Source organism: Barbus barbus (genome assembly GCF_936440315.1).
Source record: "Barbus barbus genome assembly, chromosome: 42".
In the NCBI taxonomy this organism is placed as follows: Eukaryota; Metazoa; Chordata; class Actinopteri; order Cypriniformes; family Cyprinidae; genus Barbus; species Barbus barbus.
In genome coordinates, this window is record NC_136720.1 from 20076149 (window position 1) to 20098873 (window position 22725).

At 34.5% G+C, this 22725-nt stretch overlaps 1 protein-coding gene across 6 annotated transcripts in view; it reads right to left on the reverse strand.

Moving 5' to 3' along the window:
• LOC306861520 (myotubularin-related protein 5-like) overlaps positions 1 to 22725 on the reverse strand; it is a 67389-nt gene that overhangs the window by 11329 nt on the left and 33335 nt on the right. For 2 of the 6 annotated variants that reach the window (XM_079403821.1, XM_079403819.1), the window contains exons 6-29: positions 21564 to 21617; positions 19514 to 19543; positions 17350 to 17455; positions 17039 to 17171; positions 16157 to 16265; positions 15110 to 15223; positions 12093 to 12170; positions 11783 to 11896; positions 11565 to 11693; positions 11348 to 11446; positions 10028 to 10232; positions 8574 to 8686; positions 8288 to 8437; positions 8017 to 8085; positions 7308 to 7469; positions 6680 to 6942; positions 6371 to 6543; positions 6187 to 6260; positions 4168 to 4360; positions 3771 to 3898; positions 3248 to 3423; positions 1775 to 1911; positions 1478 to 1685; positions 1175 to 1371 (exon numbers count right to left, since the gene is read on the reverse strand). In XM_079403821.1, coding sequence (XP_079259947.1) covers positions 1175 to 1371; positions 1478 to 1685; positions 1775 to 1911; positions 3248 to 3423; positions 3771 to 3898; positions 4168 to 4360; positions 6187 to 6260; positions 6371 to 6543; positions 6680 to 6942; positions 7308 to 7469; positions 8017 to 8085; positions 8288 to 8437; positions 8574 to 8686; positions 10028 to 10232; positions 11348 to 11446; positions 11565 to 11693; positions 11783 to 11896; positions 12093 to 12170; positions 15110 to 15223; positions 16157 to 16265; positions 17039 to 17171; positions 17350 to 17455; positions 19514 to 19543; positions 21564 to 21617 — 3214 coding nt within the window. The remainder of the gene's footprint in view (positions 1 to 1174; positions 1372 to 1477; positions 1686 to 1774; positions 1912 to 3247; positions 3424 to 3770; positions 3899 to 4167; positions 4361 to 6186; positions 6261 to 6370; positions 6544 to 6679; positions 6943 to 7307; positions 7470 to 8016; positions 8086 to 8287; positions 8438 to 8573; positions 8687 to 10027; positions 10233 to 11347; positions 11447 to 11564; positions 11694 to 11782; positions 11897 to 12092; positions 12171 to 15109; positions 15224 to 16156; positions 16266 to 17038; positions 17172 to 17349; positions 17456 to 19513; positions 19544 to 21563; positions 21618 to 22725) is intronic. The other 4 variants (XM_079403823.1, XM_079403820.1, XM_079403824.1 and 1 more) reach the window with 2 other exon arrangements.

The window sequence follows — 22725 nt, forward strand, 5'->3', positions numbered from 1 at the left end:
GAGAAAGTATTGAAATAATTTTTTTATCCTCCCATCTTGTAGGTTATTTATTCTCTTTTGGGGTTCCATTGTACACTTAATTTTCTTTCCGAACAGGAATTGTGGTGCGGCGGATTGCGGGAGGGGGGGGTGGGGATCACGATGCCGGCTCATATCATATATTAAGCAGCACAAATGTTTCCAACATTGATTATAAATCAGCATATTAGAATGATTTCCGAAGGATCATATGACACTGATGCTGAAAATTGATTTGCTTCATAGAAATTTTAAAAAGTATATTAAAATGGAAAAATTTGGTTTTAAATTGCAATAATATTTCACAATATTATGGTACAAAACAGGTATGGTATAAAGAATGTTTTTGCTCAGGTGGCCGAAATGTCCGCCCAATAGAGAAAGGCTTTGCTCAGCAATAATACAAATTTGAGGGAACCATTGGTCATGCTTTCAATTTCATGGAATTCATCAACTGATAAAATGTATGAAAGTGTCTGCAAAAATCATGGACGGATATAATAAATAGATATATTTACCAGTGTTGTTATTGTTAACTAAAATTATAAAAATAGTTATTGCTAATTAAAATAATGCTAAAATATTAAATAAAATATTAGGTGAAAAACTTTAAGTTGCACAACTAAAATAAATAAAAAAGCAAAGCAAAATAAAAATAAAGCTAAATAATATAAATGTTAAAAAATGCAAAAAGCACATTACACAATTACTAAAACGTAAACTAAAATTAAAATAAACTGAAAAATATTATAAATCATTATTCATAATTACAATAAAATATATTATAATAAACATTTATATATTATATTAAAAAATAAAACAAAACAAATCCAATTCAAAGTATTAATAAATACTATAATTGTGTGTGTGTGTATGTATGTATATATGTGTGTGTATGTATGTATATATATATATATATATATATATATATATATATATATATATATATATATATATATATATATATATATATATATATATATGCACACACACACACACACACATTAAAATAACACTTATTTCTACATTTAAATATTTAAAAATATAATATATATTGGATATTTATATAATAACTTTAAATATATAATTATATACAATTATAAATATAAGAGAATATCTGCTTCAATCTCTTTTTTTTTTTGCATCTGGCTCTGACCTGCAGTGGGCGCATTGGGTGATTTGAAGAAGCCCACAACGCCTTTAGCATGCAGGCCGGCCGAGCGCAGCAGCACAGCTTTGGTGCGTGAGTTCCTCCAGCACACCACAGGGAAGCGGTTCTGCCGGTAGCAGCGGCAGATGCGCTGGATGGTGGAATCGGGGATGGTCTGAGGCACGATCAATAACCCTGGATAACTGAAAAACACAATCAGACAGACAATGAGATTTAGGTATAATTGCTATGCTAACGGTATGGTTCAGCAGTGACTGAACTTTTGTTTCTAAGAATTCTGGAACTCACCTTCGGCAGACCGTGTACATCCGGTTGACAGTTGAGATCCGGAAGGGCTCGTTTTTGGAGCGGGTCAGGCTGTTGCTGAGCGTTCCCAGTCCTAGCCGCTGGTAGTCCCGACAGCAGGCCCGCTCGACCACATTACTCATGGTCTGCCGGTCTGACGAGCGGATGGTGGAGGAGAGCGTGAGCGAACTCTGGTCCGGCTCTTCAGACACTGCTCAGTCAGAGAAGTTGCATTATCACATATCAGCCATTGCAAACATCAGTCTATCAGTTGGAAATGTGTGTTTGTGCTTTTCTTACCAGAGATCTCATCTTCATCCATCTCTGACTGAAAACTGCTACGGTTTTCCCAGGTTGGTGGCGAATACTTCTTCCGGGTTACATACTGACGCCCAATGGTCCTCTTTGCGGTTTTAACAAAGTTTTTAGACAGCGTTCTAGAAGAAACAGCGGCTCAAACATTTTAATCACTTGAAAAATCAGATTTATGTTATATTTAAGACATGCATATTTCTTTAAATATAAAAATATAAAATATTTTAAAATACAATTTTTATTAAAATTAGTGCGTTAACGCAGGCGATAATTTTTTTCAGTTTAACGCATAAAAATTATTTAACGCCGTTAACAAGATGCGTGTCAGATCCGTGTCATGTTCAGCAGCGGCAGCTCTTAAAGAAACAGCACCCAAAATAACCTATTAACCCAGCTGCTGCGATGTCTGTTCATCAAACAACAAAAAAAAGAAAAGAGGAAATCAATAACTTTTATAGCTTTAAGGATTCATGTATACTTAATTTAGAATTTAGTGTTTGATAACTTTATTCAATTTCTGTATATTTCCTACTTGCTGAGGGGCACAGGTAGCTAAATATGACATTGGTTATAATGGGTTTATGTGAAGTTTATGTGAAGTTCACTTAAATTGGAAGTTATTTTATTAAAGTCTAATAAATATTAAAATTGATAGCTCTCAATTATACTGTAAAGTTGAATGGCAATAGTCAATGGTTAAATATTAGGAAAAAAATAATTTTATAGAGGCATCAGTAGTATTGGTATCAGTGATATTGGCCTTCAGTGATATAAAAAAGGATGCCATTAAACAAATATTAAAAATATACTATCTTTGATGTTTCTGCATTAATTTGAAGATTAAATGTGAAATCATTGCAATATAAAATTATATTTAATAAGCTTACTGTTAGGTGGGATTAATCGTGATTAATTTCAGAAAAAACATGCAATTAATTTTTTTTTTTTTAATCGACTGACAGCACTATATTATATATATATATATTGTGTAAGTATCAAGCACTTTGCAAGTCTAGAGGTAAGACTCGCCATTTAAATGCATAACATGTCTGAGCTGTTGTCATGGTGTATTTTTTAAAAATGTTAAAAGCCTTTGAAGATGATTGGTCCTGCCTTCAAGAACGGCGTAAAAACAGAACCACATCTGAGTTTGCCATGACACCCATTTACTGCTAATGCAGGATCTTGACGCAGGAGCCTTTGCAATTTCCACTGCTGAATAATTTACTGCTTGTCAGCACCACCACACACTATTTCTTTCCCCTTTCTCTTGGTTTTTAACCAGTGCTACTGGGACACATGACCCAAACAGGTAGAGGCTGGATCGGGAAAGAAATTGCATGTGTGTGTGGGACAGAAAAAGGGTGGAAAAACAGAAATGGTCTACTGGGAGCCATGTCACACAAACTCTTGACAAACACATTTAAAGAGGAAGGTCAGCATCCATTGAGTTCTTACTTTAGTGACTGATTCTTGTCCTTGGTCTTGTGCTCCACCGCCAGCTTTGCAGACTGACCCACGGTGAAGGCAAACGTACCCTGGACGTGCTGAGGGTATCTGAGCTTATGCATGTGCTTCCTGAACACCTCCGCAAGATCTGACGCCACCTCCTCATCAAAGGCGATCTTCATCAGCTACAAGAGGAAAAAAATAAATAATTGGTAAAGAGTAAAGGCTTGATCAATGTTCAATGCGTCTAAACAACAAATATACAAAATACAATATTTGCATTAATTTTATTTGCATTTCTTTGGCATCCAAACAATCCTAAATATTAATAAAAAAAAATATAAAAACAAAGAATGAAATTAATTAATTAAATTTTTTTAATTATAAATCTATATAAAATTATAATAAAATAATAGAATTATAATATATAATATTAACCTGAAATAACTGAATAGATAGGATTTTTTGTGCACTTAATGCATTATGAGTTATAGAGAAACAGGAAACAGAAAGGTCAGGTGATACCCAATACCTGAAAGGTGCAGGAACGCAGCTGGAGACCCTCCTGGATTAACTGATCCATGGGAAGATTAACAGAGATCCGCTTCTCTTTCGTGAGGGAAGCGATGGGGAAGGACCGGGTGACCACTTGCTCTCCAACTGCACAATACAAACACGTACGGCAAAATTGAATGCACCTACAAAAAGGCTTTTTGTGTAACAGGCACATTGATTTTCATTTTCAATTTCACAGCGTGAGCACAAGTTAGTGAGAAAACTGCTTCAGACAAGCAGGAAATTTCTATAATTCATGACCACCAGCGTCCCAACAGCACGACTGCAGAGACTCCACCAAAGTGAGCTGCTCTAAACTAACTACATAAATCAACCCCAGCAAAAAGCATGACTTTTGACCAATAGGAGTGTACCTAAAGGGTCAGTAGGCGTTCCCTTGAATATGAGGCGGTAGTTAGAAAGGAAGATGGCTCCCTCGGCGGGCAGCAGGGGCGGCCCACCCATAGTGCCGGTGGCTTCCTCTCGGCCGTCTGCTATAAGGTGCACCCGCATGCCGTCCATCACGAACTCCTCACCAGGGAGCAGCGTTGGTCTCAAAAGCTTGGGCTGGAGTCAGAGAGAAAGAAAGAGAAAAATAAAGAGGAAACAGAGATACAGGGAAAGCAAAGTCAATATATATCATTGTTGCTCAAATATGAAATTCATACCACACTTAATTGCAAACATGCAGAATGCTTCAAGAGATCAAGAACTGGAGGAAATTGATCAATCATATCACAAAAACACACAGCAAAGGTGCAATTTCCTCTGTCACTTTGACATTTCTTGAGCATATAAACACACTTTTAGCCTAATGAACCAAATTCATCAGAAATCTTCAGGTCAACATGAAACTGAATTTGTAACGTGATTTATTTCAGAGTAAAACTGGATATTCTATCAACTGTGACTGATGTTATCCACTGGGAACAGATCAGATGTGGGTGTTACATAAGAGATCACAAAAGTAATTCTTCGTTATCAAATTATTATCACTACCTATTATTGTCAAATATATTAACAAAAACTGCCAAATTACTTCAACTTCAATTACTTTTTTTTTTTTTTTTTATCAAATGTCCTATTTTTTTTTTTATTAAATTACCTTTTTTAATAAATTACCTGAATTAAATTTTGTAAAATGTAAATTACCATTTTTTTTTATCTAATTACAATTTTATATAGAATTTTTTTTTACTTAAATTAAATTTTTATTTATTATTAATAACAAATAATTTTTAAATTACAATATTTTAGAAAGACTTCATTAACAAAACAGTATGTAATATTTGGATGAAAGATTACAAAAGACAAATATTTTACATAACGAGCCCTGATGAATCATGCACAATAAGACAGTTTACATGCATTACAAAGGAAACAGGGTTAATTTCAATTTCATGTTGACTGGGATACTTTGATAAGTGCATTTATAATTTGGATGTAAAACATTCGGTCCCACAGTTCTTCGAAATTTAATTTCATATGTCCAGAAATGCCAGAAGCAACATTTTCACAGCCTATGTTTATGCCACTGAGTATTTTTCCCAAATAAACAAATGCAATACAAGTAAAAAAAACAGTGAAGCGAAGCCAATTTCTCCATCTAGACCCAAACACTCTCTAAATGCTAATGCAAGAGCATGTTTCATCACATTCAGTGCTCACGAGCATCTACTGTCTTCCAGAGAAATGTGTTCTTGTAATGGGAAGTGATCTTGAGTCCATCTGACTAGCGCTGTACAGCAGGTGGGCTCCATTCACACTCTCTTGTTTGATTTCTTGGGAAAGTGTTCAATGCTGGCATCCTGTGACAGCACTGGTTGCTAGGTATTGAGTAATGAAAGATGCATGACTGCTTCTCCAGCACAGAGTACTTTTGTTTAGAACTCAGTAGAGTGAAAATAGAGTCAAAAAACACGGCAAGGTCTTTATCACACTTCACTGCACTGTTCTGCCATTATGCTTAAATGAGTAGTTCAAGATGAGTAAATTTGCTCATGTTGTTCCAAACCCATTAGACTTCCTTTCTTCCATGGAAAACAAAAGTAGTTTATTTAGCAGGTGTTCTTTTCTATACAATGACGGTAAATAAATAAGCAAATAATTAAATGAAATGAATTCATAAAATCATTCTTGATAAAATCAAATCTTTTTTGTTAAAGGAAAGCACAGCAGAATGTCAGACTAAAGTGTGCTCAAAACAGCAGGCCAATAAGACCAGCATGCATCACTCAGGCCACGGTCAGTGAGGCAGTGTGTTCACGCAAACGTACCTGCCGAGGTACTCTTACTCATGGGTGGAGGGGCTGAAGTGGGGATGAGAGTGGATCTGCTTGGTTTTCTACACTGCATTTCCTGCCCAGCGGAACATAAAACAATGAGTTGGTTACCTTTTGGATGGGCGGCAGTCGTTTGCTCTCCCTGTGAACTGCGTCCAATGTCTCGATGTGCATCTGAACGATATCTAAAGGACAAACACCAAAGCATACTAACATTAGAATTAAAAGACAAATTTTGTAATATGCATACACACTCTGATGGCTTCAATGTGAGGTTAAATCTCTAGAATTGTACCTGGTATCATTGCGTGAAGGGCCTTTAGGTGTTCGTTGGTCACGCCAGTCTCGTTGCACACTTTGTCAACAAAGCGGTTGATGAACCGAATGACAGAGTTCGCAACATCCGAGCTCTCAGCATCCTCAAAGCCGCTCTCTGTGTCGTAGCTTTCTGCCATGCTGCCCGCAATACTGAACGAACAAAAAACTAAATTAGTGGTAAATTTTTTTTATATTTTACTTTTTATAGCATTTTATTGCATTGTATTGCATTGTATTTTATTTGATCAAACCATGTGTTTTTGTGCCTACGCACAGCAGCACACACCTGCTGGTGACATAGCTGTTGCTGACGCTCTCCACGTCTCCCAGGCCGGTGTTGCGGAGCAGGCGGTTCTTGCTGGTGTCGAGTGGCAGCAGCAGGTAACTCATGCGGTTGGCATAGTGGATGGCCTGACTGAAAACCGTGCTCTCTTCCTTCTGAACGCGCTCCTGCTGCTGCTCTTTGCTCAGTGTGGGCCACAGACGACTCTGCTCAGACGCCAACTCCAGTGCAATCAGCTGCTTCTGACCCCCAACGCCATCCCCGTCCTGAAAGAGGCAGAGGTCAAAGGTCAATTGCAAAGTGTAACAGTAAATTTTTTTTAATCTTTTATACATCCATTTTTGTATCATTTTTTTTTTTTTATAAAACAAAGAACATACACTTAAGTTCAAAAGTTTGGGGCTGGTAAGATATTTTTGAAATATGTTATGCTCATGAAAGCTGCGTGTATTCGATCAAAAATACATAGTGAAATATTATTTCACTTAAAATAACTTTTCTATTTTAATATACTTTAGAATGCAATTTATTCCTGTGATCAAAGCTGAATTTTCAGCATCATTACTCCAGTCTTCAGTGTCACGTGATACTTCAGAAATCTTTCTAATATGCTTCAAATAAAATAACTTACAGGGCCGGATGTGTCTCCCTCCTCGCCATTCTCCAGGTACAGGGCCCGGATGTGTTTCTGAACATCGCTGTAAAACATGGCCTCCCAGAACTGCATGTTCGTCCACACCATGTGCTCCTGAACGCAGCTGTAGGCGAATTGAGTGATGCCTCCACCCAGTTTCTGTGACAAAAACAAGATGCTGGAAATTCACACGCTGAACTCAAGAGAAAAATCCACCCTTTATCCAGTACTTTATTACAAGAGACATGCAATCAATCATCATTATTGAACTTCTCAAATCAGTAAAATATGTCCACCTAGTTATTCATTGCCACAAAATAAGCTGGGTGCATTATCCTAGTTATTAGATATAGCTAGCTATCTATCAAATAATTAAATAAGCGTACATGAAATATTTATTTGAATTGAACTTATTTAAACTCCACTTAGATTAAAGATAAACACCAACCCCAATACTGCAAAATAATATTTATATATATAAAAATATATAAATATTATTTTGCAGTATTGGGGTTGGTGTTTATCTTTAATCTAAGTGGAGTTTAAATAAGTTCAATTCAAATAAATATGTCATGTACGCTTATTTAATTATTTGATAGATAGCTATAGATAGCCATAGATAGCTATAGAGAGAGAGAGAGAGAGAGAGAGAGAGAGAGAGAGAGAAATAGTACACCTACAAATACTCATTAACATCTTCACTCACCCGACAGAAGGCGGTGACCAATGGCAGCAGGGCAGCAGCAATACCATGTTCATCCATATGTGAGCAATCCTGAAAATAAAAATAGAAGCGTATTTTATACAAAGACACCAAAACATTTGAATAACACTATTTATGGAGGTATATGATGATAACATAATCAACAGCAATCATAAACTAAACCAAATCATCATATTTTCCACTTCCTTATTGCAGCACATTCTCATAAACACTCTGTATCTGATTGCTTGAAAAAGACACTCCTGTGTTTTACCTGCAGGGTGCAGTTCATCATGCGGACGATGTAGTCAAACTGTTGGTCGTCTAGAACAGCCCTGTTCTGCAGCACGTGCAGGTTGAGCTCCTGGGTCAGACAGATGCGTGCCGCCCGACCTTTCAGAGCCCGTAACACTGCCGGCATTAACTGCAGACACACAAACAAGTTAACACACCCATATACACAAAAATAAACTCATTTGAGATCATAAATGCTTTAGCAGGAACAGACACTATAAATATGGGTTATGTTTAACAGAAAAGCATTAATAAGAGGCGTGTACCTTCTTGGCTTCCAGCATCTTGTTGTCAAAAATGTATGTGATGCAGTTCCTGACCACCTCTAACCTCCTGGCACTATTGGCCAGAACATTCCCGTTCCTGTCTACTATGTCACCTAGAAACAAGCCAGAGGCATAAAAACATGATCAACACAAAGGTGTGCACACATCAGTTAGAGTATGACAAGTTTATTTGAATGTTATATTTGAGCACAGGAGGTGATGTTTGCTGCATCTAAGGCCCTAGGAAAGGTTGTTGTTTTTTCCCCCAAATTCCATTTTTTCAAAAAATATATAATTTTTCTGGATTCTGTTTTTTCCCCTCCATTTAAAATTTTCTAGACTCTGTCTAGAATTGTATTAATCAAAAAGCATGTCTAATTAATTGTAATCATGAAAATTACACAATTTAACAGCAATTTATAAGTTTAACAAAAATGACATTTAAGGCCCTATAAAATGTTTTTTTTCCTTCTCAAATTCAGTTTCTTTTATAACAAATTTTGTGTTTTCAATTAATTTTCTGGATTCCATTTTAATGGTTTCATTAAATTTTAATAATCAAAAGCATCTCTAAATAATTGATTTTATAAAAAACTAGTTTATTCTTATTTTCTTTCTTTTTTTCTCCACAAATCCTGTGTTGTGTGTTTACATTTTTCTGGGAAGTCAATTCTGGTAAATATTCCTTTAAAATAATGTTTTAATTTTATTAGTAGTAGTACTATCATTACATTAAGTAATATATTTCTGTCACAGTTTCTTCAAGTTAAACCAAACTTTTATTATGATGGCTTGTTGTGAAGACCTTTAAGTTTCTCTGTTTATATGATATGACAGTGTTTCCCCTGCCATTATCTTTGGGAGGGCGGGCCGCCCTCCCAACCTTTCCTTAAAACGATTTAAATATGACTTCTGCCTGTGGCGCAGATGCGCGGTTTTGTTTGGTACTCATACAGATGCGCGCGTGAGGCTTGCGGTGATATTAATGTCTGCCGCCTCACTAAACAAGGACGTAAATACAGAACAACATATCCAGAACTACTCACTTCATGAGCATTTGACCGTTTCATTTGAGTAAAACTATGCTCATATCATATACCGCAGCAATATGGCTGCACACTGCTCTGGGTGTGTGTTCATGGTGTGTATGTGCACTTGGATGGGTTAAATGCAGAGCACAAATTCTGGCTATGGGTCACCATACTTGGCCACACTTCACTTCACAAAGAGACACACAGAACATACAGGATTAATATATATATATATAGTATTTTTGCGCCCTAATATTCACAGACACTAGTCTATATCGCATTGATTTAATTGTACTGACCTACTTTTAATTTATCTAAAATTTGGCAAATTCCATGACATTCCACATTTTACAGTAAATTCCATCCATATTTTTTCACATTATGGAAATCATAGGGTCCTATTCATCAGAATTGCAATCTCACCCAGTGGAGGTCCTGTCGGGACCAAGCCCTTCAGTTCAGCCTTAACCACAGGTGGGGCAGTTTTGAGTTTTGCCGCTTCGTGGTCTATAAAGAGCTGCACGGAGACCTCGTCCAGCTGTGGGAAAGAGGTCTGTGGGAGACGGGGTTGTGCGCTTTCAGCTGTTCTCTGAACTCGGCGCATAGTTACCGCTGGGTATGGGTTTTCCTTTAAAATGGAGAGACAATTTGTGTTTAGATACAAAATTACAAACAAAATTATGGAAAATCGGGATGCACAGATATTATCATATATTTTCTTGTATTATAATGCTATTATATAATTTAATAAATGCATTCATATTTTTAAATTAATAGCACTAAATAGAAGTTTAAAGCAAAACATTAAAATTTTAAATGTTTTAATTTTACATTTTCAAATTAATTTAGACATCACAACATTGTGATCTACCTATGGATCTACCTATTTTTTAAGCATATTTGCTTAAAAAAAATTACATTAAACTACTAAATTAATGCTGGTACCACTTTAGTATAGGGACCAATTATTAACATATGAGCTGTTTGTTAATACTTACAAAGCACAATTCTGCATGACCATATTCTACATCCCTAATCCTACCGATACCTGACCTTAACAACTACCTTACTAACTATTTATAAGCAGCAAATTAGGAGTTTATTGAGGCAAAAGTCATAGTTAATGGTTTGTTAATAGCGAGAATTGGACCTTAAAATAAAGTGTGACCTTAATGTTTTCAAAGATTAACATTACAGCAACAGTCCACACAAAAACAAAAACTAGGTGATTATTTACTCTTCCTCATGTCATGCCAAACCCGTATGACAAAAATCGATACAAGTAGATATTTAAAAAAATGCTAAATGGTTGGTTTCAGTTCCAATTGACTTCTACTGTATTTTTTGTCCATAACATAGAAGTCAATGGGAACAGAAACTGTTTAGTTACCAAAAATCTTTTTTATTTTTTGTTCCACAGAAGCAAGCAAGGCAAGCCATACACATTTGGTACAACATGAGTAAAAGATGATAGATTTTCATTTTTGGGTGAACTATCCCTTTAAGTGAGAGTTAGACAACAGAAAGAAAAAAAAAAACATTCATATTGGTTTATAACTGATATATAGTGCCTCACTAACTGCAAATATTCTTTATTTTAGTTAAAAATAAAAGGTTGGGGGAAAAAATAACAGTAAAAGTGCCAGGATCTGCACTTGTATTTTAAATACCCAATTTTGATGTGGAAAGGATGCGTCAACGCATCATGTGACACAGCTAATAAGACACATGAATTAAACATACATTTTTGAAAAGATGCTCAGCCAGCTCCTTAATATGCTTCATCACTTTGTGAGAATCTCCTGTCTCCTGTCGAATGCGCTCCACCTGATTAGCTATGAGCTACGATGAAAGGAAATAAGAGAGAAAGGATCAGAAAGCTTGATAAACACAAAAACAAGACATCCTTCTCAATTTCCTATAGGCTGTCAACTATATCCATCCAACACCTATGACTTACATCGTCAAACAGGTCTGTGGCTCGATACGGAGGACCCCGCTCAGACACGAATCCAGCGAAGGCCATGCCATCCAGCACCTTCATCAGGAAGTCATCCTCAGCTAGTGTTCTCTGCCCCAAAAATGCAGCCTGGAGAGAAAACATCAAGCTTTAAAAGGCTTGTCTATGGCTTTGTTTTAGCGTTTGTGTCTGAAATTAATTTTAGGGCTCTTTAGTACCTTATGGAAGCGTATGACAGGTTCAGGATGGATGCGAATTATATGCAGACACCATCGATAGCCGTGAAAGAGCTGTGCGAACAGCCACAGGAAGACAGCACGGATCTCCTTATCCTGCAGCACACACAAAACAATGACACTCTCGTAAAACAATCACTGCCTCAATGTCACGTCCATTACATCCACCAACAGTTTCAGTGTCAATAAAAAAAACAATTGCATTTCTAGATGTGATATCAGATGCTGGCGATTACTCAAGGAAGGAGGAAAAGCATATTTATAGATTAAAAAGATTTACAAAGATTTTTACCTGAATTTTAAGTGTGGATGTTTGAACGGAAGATGGAGGAAAAGCATGATCAGCCACTTCCAGCTCTGGATCGAGAACCTTTATAAGAAAACATACACATACACCAAGATTACAGTACAGTATACTCTACTTGATTGTGACACTGACAAATTTTCTTATCTAAGAAAACAACCCAGGTAAACAATACAAATAATGATGGATTCAAATATTTGCTCCGACATCGATTATTTTCTAGATGATTCAACACATGAAATGAACTTTGGTCATAATTTGCTTCCGATATGATTATTTTGTTCAAAAACATGCTGAAGAAACAAAGCTAAATGTTTCATTTGAGTTTTAAGTAGATTAGTGATCAGGATACAGTGCTATTTTAGTATTATTTATGAATTAGTATAGTGTTTATTAATATTTTAAGTTATTTATTTTAATGTTTTCATTTTAACTTTTATTTTTTTTAGCAGTTTTGTTTTCTGCTTTGACATGTTTATTTTTTAAATATTGTTAATGTTTTTATTTATTTATTTTTTTTATATTATTTTTATTTCAGTTTTAGCCACTTTAGCAGCAAGACAACATTTCTATGTTTTTTTATGTAATATTTATATTTTATTACATTACAGCTTTATTCAAATGAACAAAAACAAAGGATTTTTTCATAAGTCATAGTTTTACTTCCTTTAACAACAAAAAAACTGTCTGGATGACAATATGACTTCAATTCATTTTTATACTATTATTACCATTTAAAATAATTTTTATAGTCCATTTTTTTATTCTGTAATGAATGCACTGAATTTTAATTGGTGCATCACACATTTTTACACCCCAACTAACAATACCACCATTTAAAGCCTCAAGTCATAAATCAGTTTAACGTGAGCCGCAACAGTTTAAAACACAATGTTCATTTTGTCCGTGACAAGACAATAACTCACACATCTTCCTTATTATTCTGAGTTTCTGTCAAGCCACAAAACCATTTTTATTTCGTCGGTGGTTTGGTTTCGCTACATTTGTATCCCAAAGTCAAATCTAACTGGCCCAAAATCCTACTCCACAGAACTGTATTTAAACATTAAAACACGTTCTGATTGCTTGTCACTTTGTGCAGTAAATCACTTTCAGTGACGACAGAAAAATACTTGTTATAAAGATACATATGTCTTTATAACGCGCCTGTATCCGAATCTGGCTCGTCTGTGCACAAGAGCGCTTCTGTAATTACAGAAAGCTGCTGTTTGGAGCTGGAGCTAATAACAAAACTCACTTAGCTAATTGAAAAGGTAAAGGATTAGGCATAGGACATAAACTAAAGACGGCAGTTGCCTACACAACTATCAGAAGCATCTTTAACCTTATGATAAAGAGCACTGAGGATCAGGAGAAAGAGAAAACGAAGAAACCCCGCATTTTCCAGGCAATTAAACAGATGAAATGGGTTTATTACTGAGGCATGGCCTCAGCCGTGATTATCATCTCTCTCCCTGAGGGGATACGGTTATGTGAGCCCTGCTCGCTCAAACATGCATATGCAACCAAAGCCTCTGTCACTTCAGCCGGGATGGTCTGTCTGCCTTGGCGCCACAGACGTTCTTTTCAGAGAGACAGCAGTGACTGTGGGACTCTGGGCTTGTTTCCAGGGGGCAAAATGTGAATGCCACACACATGGACCTGTCTGCGCAGATTTAAATCTAATCTAAACAAACACAGACAGACAACCGGACACTTTTAGGTATGAGCACAGAACGGAAAACCCTATTCACTGTCATTTTCCTGACAAGAAAAACAACTTCCTTTCAGAAAAGATCTAGGCATGAAAGTGACTCTTACATCATACTGTAAAATTTAAAAGGAATTTTTCTAATTGTTAACATTAAACTAGAATTAAATGTGGTAATCCTGCTTGGAAATGTTTATTTGTCTGAGCCTGAATAAAAAGTGTGAAGAGTTAATTGAGATACAATTCAACAGTATATCAGCTGATATATCGAATAAAAAAAAGAAAATGCTACCAATTTGGCATACACTAATTAGTACTATACCAATAATCAGTTGACATTAAAAGATTTTTTCATTTATTGGTATCCTTAAAAAAATAAAATAAATACATAATTTAATAATCAATAATAATTAAGAAATCCTGTTAATGGCCACTAATCAAATTAAGGAAGCACAATATAGCTAGAACATATCAGTTATTAGTCAATATTAAAGTTTTTTTTTTAATTTAGCAGAATCAGTAAATTACAAAATAAATAAAATGTATGATTTAATAAACAATAAAGATAAAAATCTAGCACTAATTAGGGATGCACAAAATATTATCATCATATCGTAAGTTTTTTTTTTGTTGTACTGATTTTTTTGTGTTTTTTTGAGAATTTAAGGGGGAAAAATTTGGTATTAGTATATTTAAAAAAATAAATTAATTAACAAAAATAAATAAATAAAATATTAACTGCCTTCAGTGGATAACCAGTTTGCATCTCTATGCAAAAACCTTATCATGTTATCCTAAATTAGGACAATGTGTAAGAATTTACACCTTTCTAAATTTAGATCCCAAGGATAAAATGCCTTTAAATGTCATTATATTGCTTGAGAAAATAGTAGTCAAATGTTTTATGGATTCTCAAGAATTTCTATTTGTTTTTTTATAGAATATTGCCCTATGATTGCAACTACTTAAAACCACTATAAAGCTGCCTGTAAAATCACTATCAGCACTATAATCTTACTCACAGTACAACGGGTAAAACTTAAACAAGGAAGTATGTGTGGTTGAGTAATGTTTGCCGAGAATCATTTAACTACTGCTGGGACAAAGCCTCATTATGATAAATATTTATTTCATGTATTTTTATAGCCTCAATCCATCCATTAAACCTACGACACTTCTGTGCTGCGGTTTGTCAAATTAACTTAAAGTCTATTATGACATTTTTTACTTTGCAAGTGATTACTCAACCCGTGACTGGCACACATCCACCAAACGGGTAAAATGGGTCGATTACCATTGAGATGGCGGTCTGTGTGTGATGAAGAAGTGGCTCGGGCAGCAAGGATATATGGACACACTCAGGAATGGTGACCGTCCCTCCGTCCAGGTCTGCAATGATTACGTCGAGCTGTGAATAAAACACAGAAACATAGATGAAATATGGACTCTTATTGTTCTATATGGGCAGATGCAGAAATATGCATAACATCAACTCATATTTCAAAAACAGGAAACTGAGCAACTGGGCCAAACTGGTTAACTCTGATGCACATCAGAGCCGATTCAGCCTTTTCTGACAAAAAAATGGTTAGCCAACTGTCTTTTGTTTAAAAATTCTGACTAAAGGAGCGTTCGAGTCCAAACAAAGTGACAAGTATCACTCCCTGGTATCAAGTATCACATCATCTGAACTCAAGCCATTGCATGTAAATGTTCAAGGATGTTCAACTTTTCCTTGTAAACTAAGAAAACCAAGATAATACAGTCTAGTAGGTGTAATTTTTAAGAGTACATGTCTATTATTACAGCATTCGGCAGGAGAAAAAACAGCGGGTGATATTTGTTAAACAAGATAAACATCAGAAAAATAAGTCAGGAATTTCCCAAGATTTTAGTACTATAAGGCAGAAACTGAAAGAAAATCTGGTAAAATGCAACCCTATCACATGACCTTTGATACAAATCTATGATAATTAAGCATTTGTTACATAAACCTTAAAAAAAAAAAAAATAAATAAAGCAGGTTGATGCTAAATCCAGGCAAGGAAATGCAAACAAACATCTAATTAGGCAGAAAAGCAAAATTAATAGACTTGTACACTTTTAAAAGGGACAAAAACTAGCTGACATGCACCAAGATCAGGTGTATAAGGGCACGTGTTCTTGCATCTGATCCCTTGTTGTGCATTGCATGGAACGCTGTATTTTGTTACACTTGTTTCATCTTGCACCATATGCCTGATATCTGATCAAACCTTATCTAAAAAGTCTAAAATGTCCTGAAGTGTTTTGCATTATGGTCTCCGGCTCACGGCATGATTAAAAAAAAGAGACATCTCACCAGCTCCTGGGTCTCCAAGCGGAAGTGTGAGTTGACTCCTATGATGAAGGGCGTCGGAGTGCTGAGCACCTCCAGCAGCTTTCCCGGTAATATGGGAACATATGTAAAACTGGAGAGAGAGGAAATAAAGACAAGGAGGCGGTTGAGATGGTGATTAAAATTAGGAAAAATAATAAATGGAAAAACAGAACTGAGTTTAATAATATAATAATTATTTAACTCATTTAATAATATAATAATTTTAATAGTTAATAATAATAATAATAATGAAAAATAATAACATTAAATGGTTGTTAATAATAGTAATAATAAACTATTTTCATAAGAATCAATACTACGTTGTTATTGTATTATTGTTGTTGTTATTATTATTGCTATAATTATTAGAGTAAAAACGACAAATAAAAAACTAATATATTATTAAATTAGTTAGCAGTAGTAGTAGAAACAAAATAATAAAATAATCAATATCATTAATAATTATTATTATTATTATCATTCGTAGTAATAATAATAACAATAATAATAAAAAACTCATTTTATAATAATGCATGACACTGCTAATAATTATTATGATGTTAATAATAATATTAACAATGAAAAATAATAATAACAAAATGATAATTTCTCATTGATGTTATTAATAGTAATAATAATACTGATTGTTATTTTTATAAGAAACACAATAATATTAAATTGCTGTTATTATCATCATCATCAAATTTTCAATGATTAACTATTCTTAAATCAACCAGAAACGTACATTTCACCTTTTATTTAAATTCAATTTATTCAAATCTTTTTCAAAACCAACTATGGCATTAAAACAAGCAATCAGTGTGAAGCAAACAAATTCGCCACCAACATATGATCCCTCTTCACCTATACTTGAGTGGGAACATGATGGCCAGCAGAGCTCTGCAGGCATCCGTCAGACGCTGGTAACTGCTGGAGAGGAACAGGATCTTGTGCTCCGTCAGAGCAGCGCATAACAGACAGAGAACATTCAAGATTCCTGCGAAGAGAGGGAGAGGACAGCTGAGCCTAAAAATATCAGCCCCAGTTTCTGTTATTTATTTAGCAACACAAGGTGGAGATTACACCGACCACATCTAAAACTTGACACCAACTGTTGCTGTTTTAATGAAGCTGATCTGCTGTTTAGCACCTAAGCCTGCTGCTGATTGGCTTACCAAGCTGTCTGAAAAGCTGGGCCACACTGCAGCCGCTCACAGGCAGAGAGTCGTTTATGGGCGTCTGGATGACCTGCCTGTCGCCTGCTCCGAGCGTTATGGTCCTCTGCAGAGACGAAAAGAAGAGCGAGAAAAAAAAGATACAGATAAAGAGGTGGGGAAGAGATTGGGAGATGATAAGAGAAATGAAAATTAGTTTTAACACCACCACCACGGTATTATGTGAAAGATTAATGTGTGCGCGGCAGGCTGGTCGTGGGGTGAGCTAAAGACAGGAGGTTATTTAATAGAAAAAAAGGAAATCGGAGCTATTCAACATCTATAAAAAGCACCCAAGGGAAACCAACTGAAGGTTTTTTTGCCATTTTCACATCTATTTCCTGTTATAAACAAGTCTATTTCCTGTTATAAACAAGTCACCTTTACATTCAGTGCTTTTTTGTGAAAAAGTTTAAAATAATCAGGTTGAGGATGAAAATTTGCTGTTAAGAACATCAGAATCACAAAATATTAACTTCCAGGAGTATAAGGTGAATCATACATTGTTTTAAATTATAAATATAAGGTACAGTCATACAAAAATGTTATAATTAGTGCAAATACCATGACAAACAACTTAAAACATTAGCTGGAAATTTTAAGATGGTAAGCAATCAGCAAGGAAAAATCATTCATGTTATAATTAGTCCATAATCATTCACGCAACCCAACACACTCTGTTGTTTAAGCCCATTTTTGGACAGTTAATTCAGGTGGAGGTAAGGTCAGTAAGTTTCAAGAAACCAGTCCTTTTAAAAGTCCAGACAGGAAGTCAAGAGGTGGCTGTAAAATGACAGCGGGGTGTGATGTCATCACTTCACACAGCCACAGACAGCACACAAGCGTTTAACAGCCTAGCATTAGAGCACATGCACGTTACACACGGTCATAAAATCCTTGCTGTAATGAAACCTCGTGACAGGCCCAATTCAAAGAGATAACGTATGCAACTGCACAGAAGCATCATTTACAATCATGCAACCATGATGATTAAGATTACTACAATCATTGTGCACTTGAAATTCCCTTCCAACTACAGGAATTAAGTGAATATAGAAATGACATCCAATGCACATTTTTATAGCGTTTCAGAACAAAGAACAGAATTGAAAAACTAAATTGCTAACTAAACTAATTATTTTTTGCAATATATAATATATTTACATTTTCAGAATTGTTATATATATTTTAAACATTTAAATGTTTAAAATAAAAGTTGAAATCTATAAAATATGGTAAATGTGTGTATGTGTGCATATATATATACACACACACACACACACGCACACATATACATATATATATATACATATATACACATACACACACACTTTATAGTTTAACTTATTTTAAACATTAAAATGTTTAAAACAAACTATTTAAAAAAACAAATAAATTGAATCAACTTAAACAAACAAACAATAAAATATATTTATAATGTCTAAAATGTACAAATAATAAAATTAAATAATTACAAAGTGTTATTCCTATTTTACATAATACTTATATCTTAACATTTACTTAACTAAAAATAAATATTAACAATTTTATTTTTAAATATTTACTTCAATCAAAGGACTCATTTACCTTAATGTACAGCTGTTAAAACAAAACAAAACAACAACAAAAATCTAAAGGGGACAACAAATCCATTAAATTAATCAGCCTCATTAGTTTACCATCCTGGGATTCATTTCCCAAAAGCATTGTAAATCTAAATTAACTGTAGAAGCTTAAGAGCCATTGGCATTGATAGTATTTACGATCAACTTGAAGCTTACAGTGCTTCTGGGAGAAACAGCCCTGATGCTTTACTAATAACTGTGCATGCTAGTACAATGTTTCCAGGCCTCAACACCCTTGATCTTGAGCTAGTGCAGGAAACTAGTGCATGCCTTCAACAACCACAGCAACAGGAGAGGAGTGAGGCTGGAAAACATTTTCATAGAAGTTTTGACCCAATCAGTGATTAAACAACAAGTTAGTCGCATACTGGATCAATTTTGATCATAATTTCTGTGATCTAATTGATTCCCTGATGTTGAGCTGGTGTGTGAAGCAATGGAAAGGGGATAGCAGGATTGACAGTGAGATAAAGAGCTGAACGAAATCAAACAGTGCGTACCGAGCTCTCCTCTCTGTCGTCCTGGCCCGGCTAGATTAGCACACACAGCAACACAAAACACAAACCATTAGACACACCAAAATTTAAAGACATTACAATATAAAAAAAAAAAAAAAGCAAACAAGGAAATACATGACAAGATGCAAAACACAAGGTTGTGATGATAAAACACAGCTGTGAGGGCAAGGGTCAGAGAATTATGAAAATATGGCTGGCGTATTAACAAGTAAAACCCTTCCTGAAGCAAAAAGTAAGGCCTGGGAAACTCTGACTTGCGTAACAGATCAGATTGCATTGATAACTTCTGGTATGGCCGAATTGATATGGATTATCTTGCAACTTGGAAAATAAAACAGACATGTTTTACTTGGTATTGCAGTCAAGGGTCAGGGACAGTAAAACATTCTTGAAGTCCAAAATAACGAAGACTCTATGGATTCTCAGCACTGCAGTAGAAAAAAAAATCCCCTTATGCACACGCAGACTTCTGACCAAGTCACACCTGACTCACCAATTCCACTGGCTTCCCAACATACAGATACGTGCCAATAAACGCCTTGTTTCTATCACAATGATTTCATTTAACTTTTATTAAATCCAGGCATGTTTGATATTTTACAGTGTGCTTTAGCACTGTCAGGGAATCTGCATATTTAAGGCAAAAGAAAGAAAGAAAAATGTACATTTAAAATCTAAAAACTTACATTTTAAATTTAAGACCTGCTAAACAAAATAATAATAATAACATTAATATAATAAATAATTACATAAGTATTTTAAAACCATTTTTAATGACCAAATTATTGTGAGTAATGAACTGTGATTAGGGCTGATAAAAATTAAATATAAATATTTTTTTAAAAAGTAACTTTTTTCCAAGACTTGCAATTATGTTTGATATTATCATATAGCTAAAATGGTCATGTTTGTCTACTAATCCATGTTGTAGCCTAAATTATTAAATCTTTAAATTAATAACTACATTTCAGCTAATATATATATATATATATATATATATATATATATATATATATATATATATATATATATATATATATATATATATATATATATTCAATAATTTTTATATATTAAATTTTTATATATGTAAAATGTTTATTTTTATATATTTAATTTTTATCTTAAAATATACAAATAAAAGAAAGAGAATATAAAATAGTAATTTTTTTTATTTATTTTTTTTATTATATATTAATATTTATGATTATTAGAAACATCACGTTTTTCTATAACTAGATGGTGATTAGGGCTAATAAAAAGGAAATATACATATATTGGAAGGTCATTACTTTAATGACCTTGCAATATAAAGAAACACATATATAGTTCTATATAGCTCCATTTATTTTTAATGACCAAAATAGTCTTCTGCTCTGTAATATAACTACTGGCCATTAAAGAAATTAGCATCTGCACTTATCTGCTATTCATTACAGCCTAAGACATGGTTAATTCAATCAGAAACTGATTCAGAACAATCCATCATCATCTGAAAGGTCACAATCGACCTAATTTTCAAACGGAAAGTTTTAACATGATGTGTTATACACAAAACACTCCCTTTCCAATGCACACAAGATAAGCCAAACAATGTTGTTTTGCGTTTTTCTAAAACTGTCATTCATACGCGCTGCAGTGTGCTTAGACGCCATCTGCCACCGTCCCAGCCCATATGTTCAGTCCACGCCAACCAGGCCCAGGACACAAACACCGGCCCCATAAGCCTCTGTGTGTAAGCACGCGCGTGTGTGTGGAGGCGCTTAAGTGTTTATCTGTGCACTGTCCCATTAAATAATCAATAAGCAGATGAAAGAAACTGCCACCAAAAAAAAATAAAAAAATAATGATTGATGCATTTCAGGTGCAACTGATTGCAGCCGAAGAATCGGGAAGGAATAAGGCACAATGTTCTCATGAGCAGCAGTGATTTCAAATGACTGAGAAATGCAAAGCGTAGATTGATTGATTGATTGTCAGGCAGAATAACATATGGGTTGATTGGTTGAAGCTGCTCGAAGGTAAATGTTACCTGGAAACAACCCAGTAGCCAGTCAGTTAAACTACAAAGAGGGGGGTCATTTATCTGGAACACAAGGGAGTCAGGAATACACTTCAGGGGAGGGAATCATTTGGTTGTAACACAAAAACCGCACGTCAGCTTGAGAATGTGAGAACGTGAGCATGTTATACAGAAACCAATCATACTTAAAGCGATGGTTCACTCATTTTATTCACACGCATGGCTTGATTTCATTGAAAACAAAAAGAGAAACTGGCCACTTTTTTATTTAATGAAAGTGAATGGAGATTTTACTGTCAAGCTCCAAAAACAAGTGATTTTCAGAGAATAAATACTTATTAACACTTACTAAATTTAGCTCTATCCTTGCATAAAGTGATCATATAACTTCAGAGAACTCAGATTATAGTGCATGTGTCATATACACCATGATACTTTTATAGTGTTTTTGTGTTATTTTGGAAGTTAACACCAGGGTTATTAGAGTAAATTAAACCATTTGTTACAATTTTTTTATTTTTTTTTTCTTGAAATTAAACAAACTGCAGCAGTATTGTATAATTGAGACGCGAGATTGTGTATAGAAGTTAAAACAGAGATACAAGATCATTTTCATTTTGTTTAACTTTAAAATTAAAATTGAAGTAATAATGAATAACAACAGTATATTTACCAAAACAAAACCTGAAAAAAAACCCCCAAAAAATACTACACAAAAAAAATAACACAAATGACAAAAACATACAACCATTACTTAAAGTAAAGTTCAAATAATATGGAAAATATTAAAATATGAATAAAAACTACAATATTATCTCAATGAACATCTCAGAGCCCCATTCATCTTCATTATAAGGAAAACAAGTAGCTTGGATATTCTTCAAATCATCTTTTTGTGTTTTAGAGAAAGCAAGATGATAAGATTTTAATAATTCCATAGCTCATTAATGAATTTAATTGGTGAAATATCATTATAAACAAGGATTATGTTTAAATATGTTGAGTTTAGTACATGGTACATAGTATTCAGGGTCATCGAGTATCCATCATTCTGAGAGGGATGAGGGAACGTATGAAGGTTAATACTAGGTTAAGCATCTGTGTTGTCCATAAAAGTACAGATCTTGCACACTACCCATGATGCACGGGATTAAAGCACCACTTATAAATG